General features: G+C 37.0%; 1 protein-coding gene across 4 annotated transcripts in view; it reads left to right on the forward strand.

Annotated features, from left to right (window-relative positions):
* STAG1 (stromal antigen 1) overlaps nt 1-16,243 on the forward strand; it is a 402,258-nt gene that overhangs the window by 105,677 nt on the left and 280,338 nt on the right. For 3 of the 4 annotated variants that reach the window (XM_042998579.1, XM_042998577.1, XM_007087414.3), the window contains exon 2: nt 8,711-8,821. In XM_042998579.1, the coding sequence (XP_042854513.1) occupies nt 8,793-8,821 (29 nt within the window). In that variant the 5' untranslated portion in view covers nt 8,711-8,792. Of the gene's footprint in view, nt 1-2,847; nt 2,868-8,710; nt 8,822-16,243 lie in introns of those variants that run through there. The other variant, XM_042998578.1, reaches the window with a different exon arrangement.

Below are 16,243 nucleotides of genomic sequence, written 5' to 3' on the forward strand. Positions count from 1 at the left end.
TTTATCATGGAAGAGTGTTTTAGCTTTTTGGTTTCCCTTGGGATTTTGCCAGATACTTTCTGTCATAATTTGAGATGATCATATAGTTCATTTTTCTTTCTTTCTATTGATGTGTTAAATCCACCGATTTTTCTAAGTTGAACCACTCTTGCATTCCTGGAATAAATCACACTTGCCCATGATATATTTTACATTTAATTTGTAGTTGTATTCTGTTTGCTTGTCTCCCCACCCCCACCCTGCCCCAGAATTTTTACATCAGTATAATGTGTTCAGATTTTCTATTTTTTGTTGAGCCAGTTTTGGCAGTTTGTGTGTTTCTAGGAATTTGTCCATTTAATAATAGGTTGTGTAATTTGTTGGCATAAAACTGTCCATTCTAGTAATTTTTTTTTTATTTCTATAAGGTTGATAGCAATATTCCTACCTTCATTTGTGATTATAGTTATTTACATCTTGTCTTTGGTATTTAAAGTCTTTCAGATTTGTTGATCATTTCAAAGAACCAGTTTTATCTCATTAATTATATCTTATTTTTCTAGTCTCCATTTTGTTTATTTGTTTTAATTTTTATTATTTCTTTTTCTAGCCTTTAGGTTTAGCTTGCTCTTCTTTTCCTCATTTCTTCAACTGAGTTAGGTTACTGAATTGAAATTTTTTTTAAAAATGCACATGTATACACCTAATATTTCCCTCAGAGCACTGCTTTTGCATCTCCTATTTTGACATTGAGACTTTCTGTGGCCTAATTAGCTCTCCTGGAGAATGTTTATTTGTACTTGAGAAGAGTATGTATTCTCTTTTGGGGTTGAGTGTTATATATATATTTGTTAGGTCTGGTGGGTTAATGGTGCTGTTCAAGTTCTCTGTTTCCTCATTGATCTAATTCTGTGTTTTATTAAAAGTAGTGTATTGAGGGGCGCCTGGGTGGCGCAGTCGGTTAAGCGTCCGACTTCAGCCAGGTCACGATCTCGCGGTCCGTGAGTTCGAGCCCCGCGTCAGGCTCTGGGCTGATGGCTCGGAGCCTGGAGCCTGTTTCCGATTCTGTGTCTCCCTCTCTCTCTGCCCCTCCCCCGTTCATGCTCTGTCTCTCTCTGTCCCAAAAAAATAAAATAAAAAACGTTGAAAAAAAAAATTAAAAAAAAAAAAAGTAGTGTATTGAAATCACCATTATTATAGTACTATTTCTCCCTTCAGTTCTGTGTTTCTTATATTTTGGAACTGTGCTGTTTGGTGTAAATGTATGTTCGTGATTGTAATATCTTTCTGATGAATTCTGCCCATTTATGTTGTTCTTTGTCTCATAAAAAGTTTGGACTTAAAATTTATTTTGTCTCATATTGGCACAACCACTCCAGCTTTTCTTTTGTTTAGTCTTTGAATAGAACATTAAAAAAAACTTTGTTTTAATATTTATTTTTAAGAGCCTGAGACAGAGCACCAGCTGCGAAGGGGCAGAGAGAGACAGGGAGACACAGAATCTGAAGCAGGCTCCAGGCTCTGAGCAGTCAGCACAGGGCCTGAGGCGGGGCTCTAACCCACAAACTATGAGATCATGACCTGAGCCCAAATCAGATGCTTAACCAACTGAGCCACCCAGGCGCCCCTAGAATATATATTTTTTGCATGTTCTTATTTTCAATTTCTTTGTGTATCCAAGTCGAAACTGAATCTGTTGTAGACAGCATGTAATTAGATCAATTTTTAAAAATCCATATTATGCTGTTCTGTCTCTTAATGCTGATGAGTTTGATATGTTAACCTTAAAAGTAAAACTGTCAGTTATTTTACCAGCAAAAGTTAGAGGTTTATTTGGGAATAACAGAGAATTGCAATCTGAGACAAGAAGTTATGGCAAAACTATACGGAAGTTGAGAAAACAAAGGAAAGGAGTTGGAGATAGTGGGAGGGCTGTTAAAAACTCCATTGGTGTAAACTCAGAGTTCTAAGTATAATGGCTTCTTATTGGCTGAGTTGTGAATGTCTCTGATTGGCTAGTCTGTTGCAGGTGGAGGAAGAAACTTTCCATTCTCCTGCTAAGATAGTAAAGTAGTAATGCAATGTCCATCTCTTCTTGCTGGATCTGCAATTAATGTTGGGTACTGGTTGTGAGAGTGTTCTTTTTTGCTGGGCTCCCAAAACCATTCTAAATGATATTTCCTTTTTAAAAACTTTTTAAATGTTTATTTTTGACAAAGAGCACAAGTTGGGGAGGGGCAGAACGCTAGGGGGACAGAGGATCTGAAGCCAGCTCTATGCGGACAGCAGAGACCTCGATTTGGGACTTGAACTCAGGAACTGTGAGATAATCACCTGAGCGGAAGTCGGACCATTAACCGACTGAGCCACCCAGGTGCCCCTCCAGTGTTGTTTCCTTTTATTAATTTCACAAATATATTTAAAGTGATCACTGGTAAGAAAGGATTTTTGCTGTTTTACTGTTTGTATTCTATGTCTTACATCTTCTTTGTTGCTCAGTTTATCCAATACTGCTGTCTTTTGTGTTTGATCTTTTCCTAGTATACCATTTTCATTTTCTCTATATTTTAAAATTATTTTTTTAGTAATTATCCTGGTAATCATAATTAACATTCCAAATTTATACACCAGTAGTTTGAATTGAAAGTAGCTTAGCTTTAATAGCTTGTAAATTTCTGATACTATCTCTATCCCTTTTCCTTATGTTATTGTTATAAATTATATCTTAAAATTTTTTTGAATTCACATATCATTAACATACTGTGTATATTAGTTTCAAGTGTACGATATAGTAATTCATTGTTCTCTACATTTTCAGTGCTCATCGTGATAAGGATACATTTAATCCCCTTCACCTATTTTATCCACCCCAACTCACCTTCCCTTTGGTAACCATTACTTCTCTAGTTTAGAGTGTACATTTTTGGTTTGTTGCTTTTTTTTCTTTGCTTGTTTGTTTTGTTTCTTAAATTTCCACATATGAGTGGAATCATACGGTATTTGTCTTTCTCTGAGTGACTTATGTCACTTAGCATTATACTCTCTAGGTCTATTCATGTTGTAGCAAATGGCAAGATTTCATTCCTTTTTATGACTCAATACTTGATTATGCATATCACCTATACTTCATGCATTTATTTACTGGTAGATACTTGGGCTACTTCCATAATTCAGCTATTGTAAATAATGCCACAATAAATGTAGAAGTGCACATATCCTTTTGAAATAGTATTCCCATATTCTTTGGATACATATGCATTAGTGGAATTTCTGGATCATATGGTAGTTTCATTTTTTATTTTTTGTGGAACCTCCATACTGTTTTCTATAGCAGCTGCACCAGTTTGCATTCCCACCAACAGTGTATGAGGGTTTCTTTTTCTCTACATCTTCATCAACACTTGTTTCTTTGTGTTTTTGAGTTTAACCATTTTAGGAGGTATGAAGTGATATCTCATTGTGGTTTTGAAATGCATTTCTCTGACAATGAGTGATGTTGAGCCATCATTTCATGTGTCTTTTGGCCCTCCTCATGTCTTCTTTGGAGAAATGTTTGTTCATCTATTCTGTCCATTTTTAATTGGATTATTTGGGACTTGGGGTGTTGAGTTGTCTAAGTTCTTTATATATCTTGGGTGCTAACCCTTTAACAGATATGTCACTTGAAAATATCCTCTCACATTCAATAAGAGGTCTTTTAGTCTGTCACTGTGCAGAAGCTTTTTATTTCGATATAGTCCCAATAAGTTTATTTTTGCTTTTATTTCCCTTGCCTCAGGTGACATATCTAGGAAAATGTTGTTACAGCTGGTATCAGAGAAATTACTGCCTATCTTTCTCTTCTAGGATATTTTTAAATTTCAGGCCTCACATTTGGGTCCTTAATCTTTGAGTTTATTTTTGTGTATGGTATAAGACAGTGGTCAAGTTTCATTCTTTTGCATGTAGCTGTCCAGTTTTCCCAAAAGTATAAATGATATCTTTATACATGTGTGTCCAACAGCATAGTAGTTATATAGTTATTGTCTTAAAAGTTTGTCTTTTAAATCCTACAGGAAACAAAAATATAAGTTACAGGCAAAAAATATTGTCTTCTGTAAATATTATTTTTCTGCATTTACTTCTGTAGTTACTTTTGCCAGTATTCTTTAATCTTTGTATGGCTTCAAGTTATTGTCGGTTTATTGTCTGTTAAGGACTTCTTTACCATTTCTTGTATGGTAGGTGAGTTCTAGCAACAAGTCTCCTCCATTTTTGTTTTTCTAGGAATGTCTTAAGTTTTTCCATTTTTGTGTGATAGTTTGTTGGATATAGAATTTTTGTTTGTGGGGCATCTGGGTGGCGCAGTTGGTTGAGCATCTGACTTTGGCTCATGTCACAATCTCGTGGTTTGTAAGTTCGAGCTCCACATCGGGCTTGCTGCTGTCAGTGAAGAGCCTGCTTTGGATCCTCTGTCCCCCTCTCTGTGCCCCTCATCAGCTGCTACTCCCTCAAAAATAAATAAACATTAAAACAAATTTTTTTTGTATGGCAGTTTTTTCCCGACAATTTAGATATGCCATCCTACTGCCTTCTACCTTGCATAGTTTTTGATGAGAAGTTGGCTGTTATTCTTAATGAGGATTAGTTAGTTGTATGTTATGGGTCATTTCTGTTTTACTTCTTTCAGTGTTTTCTCATTGTCTTTGGCTTTCATTATTTGACTGTAATTTGTATCTGTGAATCTCTTTTGAGTTTGTCCTATCTAGAGTTGTTTGACCTTCTTGAATTTGTAGATTTCTGTTTGTATAAAAATTGGAAAGTTTTTCATCAGCACGTTTTCAGATAGTCTATATTCTTCTGATAGTTTGTCCTCTGAAAGTCTAAGCCTAAGTTTTGTTTTACTCAAAGATGATTTCTGTCAACCTCTTTTCCTATTAATGGGCCGTATTTTTTTTCTTTGTATGCCTTGTGATTGTTGATGTTAAAAACTGGACATTTTCAGGGTGCCTGGGTGGCGCAGTTGGTTAAGTATCTGACTCTTGACCTCAGCTCAGGTCATGATCTCGCGTGTTCATGACTTTGAGCCCCGTGTCAGGCTGTGCACTGATGGTGCGGAGCCTGCTTGGGATTCTGTGTCTCCTTCTCTTTGCCCCTTCCCTGCTTGTGCATGGTCTTTCTTTCTCTCAAAAAAAATTTTTTTTTCAGTATCGTAATATGATAACTCTAGACACTAGATTCTCTCCTTTTCCTTGAGGTTTATTGCCTCTTGAGGGTTACAGCCATGTGTTTAGTGACTTTTCTAAAGTATTGTTTTCAATTACTGTACTCATTGTCATGTATGGTTAATGAAATTTTATAATATCCGTAGGCAGCAGTTAACTTATAGATATTTTGAGCCAATGGGAATCAAAAGGAAGAAAAGCAATCTTTTGGTCTTGGCTATTTATCTGTAGCTGAGGTATTCCTTCAAAGGTTAGCCAGGTTGCTTACTGCTCTGCCTTAGTCTTTACTTTGTGCTTACACAGAACCCAAAGATTAGCTAGAGTTGCAAGCCTGTGTCCTCTCATGTCTTCTGCAAATACGCTTCTGGCCCTGGGCATGTATGTAGCACTTTGGGTTTCTTGGTATATGTGATTAACTCTTTAAAGCCCTTGATCCCCAGAATATCTTCTTCCTTAGCCTCCTTATTCTGAAGCTTTTCAGATTGTCTGCTCTTTGTCACATCCACTGTGTCTTGCCTCACCTGTTTGTAGTGTATGATTTCAGCTTCCTTGGAAAGATGATAGTCCAGAATCCCTTCAAAACACACAACCACAGTTTTTGAGAACAAGATCCATGTTCTTATTTTTGCTACCAGAAAGATGCACCAGGAAGTTGGTCTGTCATCCCTATGGATACTGTTGATTGTGGGGGAGGGGAGTTGGTAGAAAAACAAAATTATACAGTGCTTTCTTTAAAAAAAAACAAAAACGATTTTGAGAGAGAAAGCACACATGCATGAATGCTCAAGCAGGGGAGGGGCATAGAAAGAGGGAGAGAGAGAGAATTCCAAGCAGGCTTTCTGCTGTTAGCACAGATCCCGATACAGGGCTTGGTCTATATGATCTGAGCTGATATCAAGAGTCAGACGCTTAGCTGACTGAGCCACTCAGATGCCTGCACAGTGCTTTTCCTTACCACATTTTAGCAGGCTCTTTGTTAGGTACTCTTTTCTCTGTTATAATTTGTTTTAAATTTCAGATGTCTTTAAAATTTGATTTTGCCAGTTTCACAAACCTAAGACTTGCTTTACTGGAAGGGCTGGTTCATGGAGCTTTCTACTCCTTCATTTTCCATGAGATCAGTCTGTCCTTTCGATTTGCAAAGACTATCACCGAGTATATAAATCAAATGTTTATTTTTTTCTCTCAGCACTTCAAAGATGTCCTTCCACTGACTTTCAGCTTATATAGTTTTCAACAAAAAGTCTGATAAAATTCTTATCTTTGTGTTTCAGTGTGTGAGAAAACCTATTTCTTTGCTTCCTTTTTTCCTAAAGTTTATTTTTATTAGAGAGAGAGATAGGGAGTATGCAGGGGAGGGGCAGAGAGAGAGGGAGAAAGAATCTCAAGCAGGCTCTGCTCTGTAAGTGCAGAGCCTGACATGAGGCTTGAACTCACAAATTGTGAGATCATGACCTGAGCTGAAGTTGAGTCAGATGCTTAACTGAGTAAATCACCCAGGTGTCCCTTTAACTTCCTTTTTGTTTCTTTAACCTTTGGTTTTTAGCAGTATATATATTTTATAGTATTTATTCTAATTGGGAATTCCCTGATCCTGTATTTGTGTTTCAGTATCTTACATTATTTTGAGAAAGTTCTCTTCTATTATTTCTTTTACCCTGTACTTTCTTTCTCTTGGAGTTCCAGTTTTATATACTTATGTGATTCCTTTGATACTGTGTCATGGTCTGTCTTGAATGCTCTGTTTTCTCCCACTTTCCCTGCCCTTTTTTTTTCCCCCCTTAATAGACTTTATTTTTTAGAGAAGTTTTATGTTAACAGCAGAATTGAACAGATGGTAGAGAGATTTCTCTTATACCCTAGTTCTCACATGCATCAAGCCTCTCTGACTTTCAGGTTTTCATACCAGACTGGTACATCTGTTACAATCAATGAACCTACACTGACGTGTCATTATCGTCCAAAGTTCATAGCTTACATTAGGTACACTTTGGGTGTTATATATTCTATGGGTTTTGATAAACGTATAAAAATTACATGCAGCCACCTTAATGGTGTCATACAAAATAGTTTCACTGCCGTAGAAGTCCTTTGTATCTGCCTATTTATTCCCTATGTACTTTTTACTTCTGGCAACCACTCATCATTTTATCATTTCCACAGTTTTGTCTTTTCCAGAATGCCATGTTGTTGGAATTATGCAGTATGTAAATCTTTCATATTGGCTTCTTTCACTTAGTAATAAGCATTTGAACGTTCTCCATGTCTTTTCAAGGCTTGCTAGCTCATTTCTTTTTAGTGCCAAATAATATTCCATTTTCTAACTGTACCACAGTTTGTTTATCCATTCACCTCCTGATGAACATCTTGGTTGCTTCCATGTTTGGACAACTTTAAATAAAGCTGCTATAAATATCTTTGTGTAAGCTTTTGTGTGGACATGAGTTTTTAATTTATTTGATAAATATCAATGACTGTGTTTGATAGTACTGATTGATTATAGTCTAAATATTCTAGCATATTCATTTCACTTTAAAATAATTTTATTTTACAAAGGATTTAAATATATTTTTTCCCTAAGAGGAAATACGGATAACCAGTGGGTACATGAAAAGGTGCTGAATATCACTAATCATCAGAGTAATGCAAATCAAAACTACAATGAAATATCACCTCACAGCTGTTAGGATATCTCTTATCAAAAAGACAGGAGGTTAATAGTGGTGAGGTGGAGGAAAGGGAACCTTTTATACTGCTAATGAGAATGTAAACTAACACAGTTTCTATGGGAAACAGTGTGGAGGTTCTGTGAATAATTAAAACTACCATATGATCTAACAGTCTTACTTCTGAGTGTATTTCTAAAGGAAATGGAATTATTATCCTGACGTATCTGTACTCAAATGTTCATAGCAACATTACAGTAGCCACTGTATGGAAAACCTGTTTGTTGATGAATGAATAAAGAAAACCTGGTACATTATTTGTGTATAGGAACAGTATTCAGTCTTAAAGGAAATCCTGTCATTTGTGACAACATGGATGGACTTGGAGGCATTATGCTAAGTGAAAGAAGTGAGAGAAAGACAAATGTCACATGGCATCACGTATACAAGTTGATTTCATAGAAACAGAGAGTAGAAATGTCATTGCCAGGGGTTAGGGGGTGGGGGAAATAGTAAGAGGTTGGTGAAGGGGTACAGCTTTCAGTTATAGATGAATATGGTCTGAAGTCTAATGTGTAACATTACCTTGTGTAATATGGTAATATATAGTTGATAACGCTGAAGTGTATAATCAAAATTTGCTAAGAGAGTAGAATTTAAATGTTTTTACACATAAAAGGTCAGTATGTGAGGTGATAGATATGTTGATTAACTTGATGGGGGGGGTAGAAGACCTTCACAATGTGTACGTATATCAAATCATCACATGTGGTTTAAATATCATACAATTTTATTTGTCAATTATACCTCAATAAAATTGGAAATAAAATAATTGTCTTATTTTTTTTTTTAAATTAACAGGATTGACTTTGAAGTTATTTAAAAAGTTTGAGTTGTACAGCACTTGATTCTTTTGCTACATTGTGGAAAGACCTCTTCAGCAATGATTACTTCAGAGTTACCAGTATTACAGTAAGTATTATACTTTTCCTCTATTTAAAAAAAATACATGACACTTTTGTACATGAAATACTTCTGTAATCACATGAAATAGGTTCTCTCATAGTTGAGCAATATGTCTGAAGTCAAACAGCAGTTAGACTGTACAATTACCATATCCATCCAGGGCTCTTACTATTGTTATAGGAGTATTTTTGTGGTATTGAGCAAAGAAGAGGTTACTCTTCTTCTCAGGGGTCAGCACACTATGATCCATGGACCAAATCTGGCATGCTGCCTATTTTTATAAATAAAGTGTTACTGGTACAGAACCATGCTCATTCCTTTACACATTGTTTGACAGCTTTAGTGCTACAAGTTGTGATAGAGAATGAATTGCCTGCAAAGTGTAAATATTTTGTTGGACCATTTATAATAGTTTATAAACTCCTATCCTATATCCTACTGTTTCTCCAACACATACCCTCCCACCTCTCCCCACCTTATTTTCCCTGAGATTCAGATCATTGGACCATTCTGACTGCCAGAAGTAATATTAAGGATATACCAAGTTGGCATTTCTGATGGCATCTCATTAGATTTGTTGGAGTTGTAGGACAGATCTAGAATTGGGTCTTATTTTGTTTTCTTTGGGAAATATGTTCAATGTAGTAGCAGATACTTTTCCTTTTAGAGATTTCATCAAGATACAAATTAGGAGTCTGCATACTGTGATCCTGTATGAGAACAGTGGTTTAGATACAATGAAAGTGATCAACAGTTTGTTTATTTATAATTTTTAATGCCCCTGTTCATTTATATACCTCTTTCCCCAAGAGATTGTAGGCACCTTTTAATTGGTTTCCTGGCCTTGTGTTTTTCCTCCAGGTATCTAAGACAAAAAAGGCTGTCTAGATTTCTTTACTGCTTGGAAAGCCATCAATACCTATCCTCCTTCTTTCTCCCAAATATAGGAGATTAAATTTAAGCCCTTTCTAATTACTTAACTCCTGTGTCTTTATTACTCCCTAACTTAAATGTATTACCAAGTTTGGAGGTCCTCACATAGTATTTTCTTTCTTCTTTAAAATCTTTGTCCTGCCTGCAGTGCGTACTCACCTGTGCTCTTACCTGGCCAATCCACTAATCCTGTAAGTCTTAGCTGATGTATTATGCCACCAGAAAAGCTTCTTTTCCCCCTCAAAGTTGGGGTAGGTTTCCTTTTGTGCTCCTGTAATGTTCTTTGCTTTTTCTTCCAGTACCATACTTAACCTAATGTTTTATAACTCTTGTTGTTTCTGCCTGAACTGCACCTTTTCATCTTGTTAATTTTTTTTTTTTTTTTTTTTTGAGAGAGAGAGAGAGAGAGAGAGAGAGAGAGAGAGAGAGTGCGTGCGTGGGTGGGGAAGGGGCAGAGCGAGAGGGAGAAAGAGAATCCTAGGCAGGTTTCATGCCTAGCACAGAGCCCAGTGTGGAGCTTAATCTCAAGACCATGAGATCATGACCTGAGCCAGAATCAAGAGTCAAACACTTAAATGACTGAGCCACCCAGGTGCCCCCACTTTTTTTTATCTCATACTATTGTATATTAGGCAGGCCCTTAGTAAGTATCTCTGATTAAATATGGCACAGAGATTGTATTTCAATAACTGTTGTATTTAAAGAGAAATTGTATTGATACAGTGGTATTTAACATTGTTTTTTGTGTGTAACTGATTTTTTTTCGTAGAAATGAAAACCTGTATTATGATTATGGGTAGTGGATAGTGGTGATCTGTGAGGTGGGTGAAAGAACTTTGCTTTCAGTCCGTCAGTGGGAGATAGTACTCTTGGTCGAGTTGAGATCTGAGAAACATTTATTGAGGCCATAAAGTTTTCTGAGGATTTTGACATATTTTAGCAACATACATGATCTTGTTTAATCCATCCAGCCAGCAGTGTCATGTTTGCTTTGTAAGTGAAAGGAAATATGTCTCTTAGTATTTGTAAACTTGAGTTTCTATCATTTGTAAAGTGAAGACAGTTTACTAGAAACTGATCTCTACAGTCTCCTCAAAAACAAACAAAAATATTTTGATCCGGCAATTCTTAATGTTTATTTCAAGAATGATTTTTCTTTTCTTTTTTTTTTTTTTTAATTTTTTTTTTAATGTTTATTTTATTTTTGAGACAGAGAGAGACAGAGCATGAGCAGGGGAGGGGCAGAGAGAGAGGGAGACACAGAATCTGAAGCAGGCTCCAGGCTCTGAGCTGTCAGCACAGAGCCCGATGCGGGGCTCGAACTCACTAACTGTGAGATCATGACCTGAGCCGAAGTCGGACGCTTAACCGACTGAGCCACCCAGGCGCCCCAAGAATGATTTTTCTGGGGCATCTAGGTGGCTCAGTCAGTTAAGCGTCTGACTCTTGACTTCAGCTTGGGTCATGATCTCACAGTTTGTGAGATTGAGCCCCCATATTGGGCTCCATACTCACAGCATGGAGCCTACTTGACATCCTCTCTCTCCCTCTCTCTCTCTGCCCCTCCCCTGCTCATGCTCTCTTTCTCTCTCTCAGAATAAATAACATTTAGAATGATTTTTAATGTAGACATGAGAAAGGTAATTCCAGTGAATGACCTTGTTATTTCTTGTTTCACTTACATATTATTATCACTGATAAATTTTTGACCTTAGTGCTATTTACTATTAAGCATTGTCAAATATTATCAGTTACCATATATTTTTATATTCTACTACATAATACAGTTCTTGGAAGTATGTTAAGTTCTGGAGGAGAAAGCATATAGTAGAGATTCAGTCCATACTGTCATGAAGCTTGTATAATAAGTATATGTTAATGAAATAATCGCAGATATATAGAGCTGCTATTATGGGTGCTAGGAAGTTAAATTAGAGAATTTTGTGAGAATTTTACCACATGCCTTCATTTAGTGTTCTTTTCTCTGGAAAAGACAGTTGAGCTTAACTCTGAACTGAAGGAACACTGTGGGGGAAGAAGAAGGAATAATGGTGTTAATTCCAGACTGAAGGAATATGGCATGTACAGAGACCTTGAGTTAGGAGGAATCATGGTATATTTGATAAAGTGAAATAAAACTGTACTTTTTCTTTTTTCAGGGTTGGTGATAGGGAGTGGCATGAGATTAAGGCTTAGGAGCAGAGTGGGGCTGTATCGTACAGGGACTTGCTTAAATGATGGCAAGAATTTTGAGTTTTTCTTCTTAGGAGCAGTAGGAAGTCACTGTCGAATTTTAAGCATGGAAGAGATGCATGGGAGAGATTCAGAAAATCACCCTTCATGCAGTATAGTGATTATTTGGGAGGGGCAAGAATAGAAGCAAGGACACCTATTAGGAGGATATTGTAGTATGCAGGCCAGATATGTTGATAACTTGAACTGAAGTGATTACAGTGCAAATAGAGGTAGACAGAATTTAGAGAGTTTTAGGGGATAAAAATTCATTCTTAGAAGATTTCATCTGATTTTTTATTTCTTTTAATTTATGTCTATAAATGTGAACATTAGAGATTGGCAGGGTTTTTGTAGGCTTTTATAGCAGTTAGTCAAAGTTTGAGTTTGCCTACCCTTGATCAAGTATTCTTTGTCTATCCTAGAGAGAAATTTGTTGCTGTGTAATAAGAGGTAGTGTACAAAGACAGTTGTTTTAGTTCTGTAATACTGTAAAGCTAGAGACAATCTAAGTGCTCATTGACAGGGAAGTAATTAAATAAATTTCACATATATTATGGGATACTATTCAGAAATTCTGTGTATTTGTATGAAGATTCCTGTTAATTAAAAAATTTAAGGGGCACCTGGGTGGCTCAGTCAGATGAGTGTTGGATTGCTGATTACGGCTCAGGTCATGATCCCAGAGTCTTGGGATTGAGCCCCGTGTCAGACTCCACAAACATAGAGCCTGCTTAAGATTCTCTCTCTCTCTCGCTCTTACTGCCTCTCTCTTTCTCCCTGTGCCCTCTTCTCCACTGTGCATGCATGTTCTCTCTCAAATATAAAAAAAAAAAGAAAAAAATTAGGTCTTGATCTAAACCATCAGTAATGTTAGTCTGCACATTGAGATTCAGAGTTAGGGTGTGGTGATGTGAAACTCTTATATTCTCTCTATTGCTTGAAATTAAAAAATATGTATCATATATTCTAATAAACATGCATACACATGTGTATACTAATTGGAATGTAGTAGTTATTTGTTGGTAATAGTCATCACCTTTTAAACTGACTGTAGTTGTCAGAATTAGAAAATAAGTTGTACCTTACTCTTCTATGAGTAATGTGTAGTGCTCAAGGATAAATTATTTTCACTAATGAGTCACATATTCTGTGGTGTAACAAACCTGTTCCTGTAGTTGCTTAGTGATTGCAAGCATCAAAAGCACTAGTAGATTCTATCCACACAAGATAAATAGAAAACATAATATTTGCATTCTAGTATCCTGACATGGAGATAGAGAATTCAGGTTTACCTTGAGATCTAAGTGGACTGTGGTGCTTACTAGGTGTATGACTATGGACAAGATTATCATGTTTTCAGATCTTTCATTTATTTTTGTAATTGATACAGTTGTGTTTTCTTACAAGGTTTTTGTGCATGTTTATTCTAGATCATGTATAGAAACAAGCACACAGTACATATATGTAAACATAAACTATTTGGTGCATATTGAGGAAAAAGCAGTATGACTTATTGTTTTTTTTTTTTTTTTAATTTATTTATTTTGAGAGAGAGAGAGAGAGAGAGAGAGAGAGCGCCAGACCTGTGCACATGTGACTGGGGGAGGGACAGAGATAAAGGGACAGAGACAGAATCTCAAGCAGGATCTATGCTATCATCGCAGACCAATATGGGGCTCGATCCCATGAATCAGGACATTTTGACCTGAGCCTAAAGCAAGAGTTGGATGCTCAACTCATTGAACGACCCGAGTATCCCTGATTTATTACTCTTTAGTAGAGATGAGTAAGATCAGCTAGATCAGGAATCAACTACTGCTAATCATGCAGACACCTGCTTTTATGAATACTAAAGATTTTATCTTCAGAAAGAGAGAGCGTGAGCAGGGGAGAGGGGTGGTGGGGGTGGAGAGAGAGAGAGAGAACGAGAAAGAGAATGAGAAAGAGAATGTATCTTAAGTAGGTTCCATTCTCAACACAGAGCCTGATGTGGGACTCAATCTCACAACCGTGGGATCATGACCTGAGCTGAAATCAAGAGTCGGATGCTTAACTGACTGAGTCACCCAGGTGCCCCTATTTATAATTTTATGTTTATTTTTAAAAAGTTTTTCAAAAACTTCCATTCCAGTATAATTAACATACATTGTTATATTAGTTTCAGGTGTAAAATATAATATTCACTGCTTTTGTGAATCCTTTGACTGATTTTTATAGACCTACTTATTTTTACTGCTTCCTACATTTCTTACTCTTGCTTACTCTTGCTTTAAGGTATTTCCTTTCCATTCAGAGAGTTTCTGGAAAACTCTTTAGTTCTCCTTTTATTTTGAATGATGGCCTTCCTGGATAGAATAATTCTTGGTTGCAGGTTTTTTTCTTTTGGCGTTCTTAATATATTTTGCCACTCCCTTCGGTCTTGCAAAGTTTCTACTGAAAAATCAGCAGATAACCTTATGGGGTTTTCCTTTTATGTAACTGTTTTCTTTTGCTGCTTTTATAATTTTCTCTTCATCACTAGTTTTTACCATTTTAATTACTAGGTGTCTTGGTATGCACTTCTTTGGGTTTGTTTTGTTGGAGGCTCTCTGTGCCTCTTGAATGCGGATTTCTGTTTCCTTCCCCAGATTCAGGAAATTTTCAGGTATTATTTCTTCAAATAAATGTTATGCCCCCTTTTTTCTCTCTTCTTTTTCTCAGATCCCTAATGCAAATGTTATTATGCTCAATGGTGTCACCAAGTTCAAGTCTCTTTTCATGTATTATTACTATTATTATTTTTTGTCCTGTTCAGCTTCATTCCTTTTCATTACTCTATCCTCCAGGTCACTGATCCGTTCTTCTCCTTCTTCTAGTCTATTTATTCCCTTAGTATATTCTTAATTCTAGTTATTGAGTTCTTCATTTCTGATTGGTTCTTTTTCATATTTTCTATCTCCTTGTTAAAGCTCTCTCTGAGGTCTGCTAGTCTTTTCTAAAGTCCAGTGAGTATCTTTATGACTAGTACTTTAAATTCTTTCTCAGGCATATTTTTTGTTTGTTTAGATCTCTTGCTGTGATTTTGTCTTTTTTTTTTTTTTTTTTTTCATTTGAGACACATTCCTCTTTTCTCTCACCTTTTCTGATGGTTCATGTCTGTTTCTGTGTTTTAGGAAAGACAGCTACATCTCCTGTTGAAAGTAGTGGCCTTATGAAGAAGAGGTCCTGTAGTGCCGTACAGTGCCGTGTTCCCTGTTCACCTGAACCTTTCATTTCAGTGGTGTCTCGTTTGTGTGTTGTATTGCCTTACTTTTGTGGCTGAGCCGTATTTGCCTGCAGTTTGGTCATCTGTAGTGGCTCTCCTTGTCTTTTTATGTGCAGGTTTTGGTTTCTCTGTTATTAGTGGGCCTGTCTGGGGTGGCCTTGGGATTGAGTTGGGTCAGACTGGGCATTTGCCAGAGCTGTAGTGACAGCGAACTGCAGGGCACTCTACCTTTGCTGTTCCCTGAGAAGCTTTCATCAGTGGGCAAGGCCTGCAGTCAGACCAGCTGTCTACCCCCAGCTCACTGCCAGGGCCTGAGTCATACTGGTGTGGGTCATTTTCTTCCCCTTTGCCCAGGGCAGAGTCACTTTGAGGTGTTTCTGGTCCCTATTAGGGTTGCTTGCACACTGCTATGCTTGTGATACTGCTTTGGATAGACTCCTGTGGAGGCTGGGTTGGAGGGGGTGGGTCCACAAGAGATCTTAGACTTGAAGGTGCTGTTAGTAAGCTAGAAGGAGAGTGTGTTTGCACTGGTTATGCAAGTGTCTATGTATCTAGGCTGAGTGATGGTGAGGGAAATGGTGTCTGCCAGCAGTTTTGTTCTTGGAGAAATCTCCCAAAGATCCATACCTCTCCAGCAAATGCTTTGAGATTAGTAAACAAATCTCCCTCTCATACACCCAAGTCATTTTTCAACCTACTGTTTCTGTGCTATATCTCCACACGGCTGTTTGGTGCTTTTTTTTTTTTTTTTTTTAAAGGGTGGGGACCTAGTATCTTATTGCCCTCCAGCCTTCCCAGTGCCAGCCTGATGATTTTTAAAGTTCCGGGTATTAATCCCTGGTGATTGTAAGAATTTACAAAGTTGAGCCTCTCAGATTTTCAAAGCCAAACGTTATGTTGATTAGTCTTGCTAATGCAGGTCCCCTGTTCTGGGTGCCTCGTGTGCCTAGTGTGGTGTCCAATATCCTCTCTGTGTCTATAGCATCCCTTCCTTCCATGGACATTCCTGTGGGTCC

The sequence above is a fragment of the Panthera tigris genome, chromosome C2 (genome assembly GCF_018350195.1).
Source record: "Panthera tigris isolate Pti1 chromosome C2, P.tigris_Pti1_mat1.1, whole genome shotgun sequence".
Lineage (NCBI taxonomy): Eukaryota > Metazoa > Chordata > Mammalia > Carnivora > Felidae > Panthera > Panthera tigris.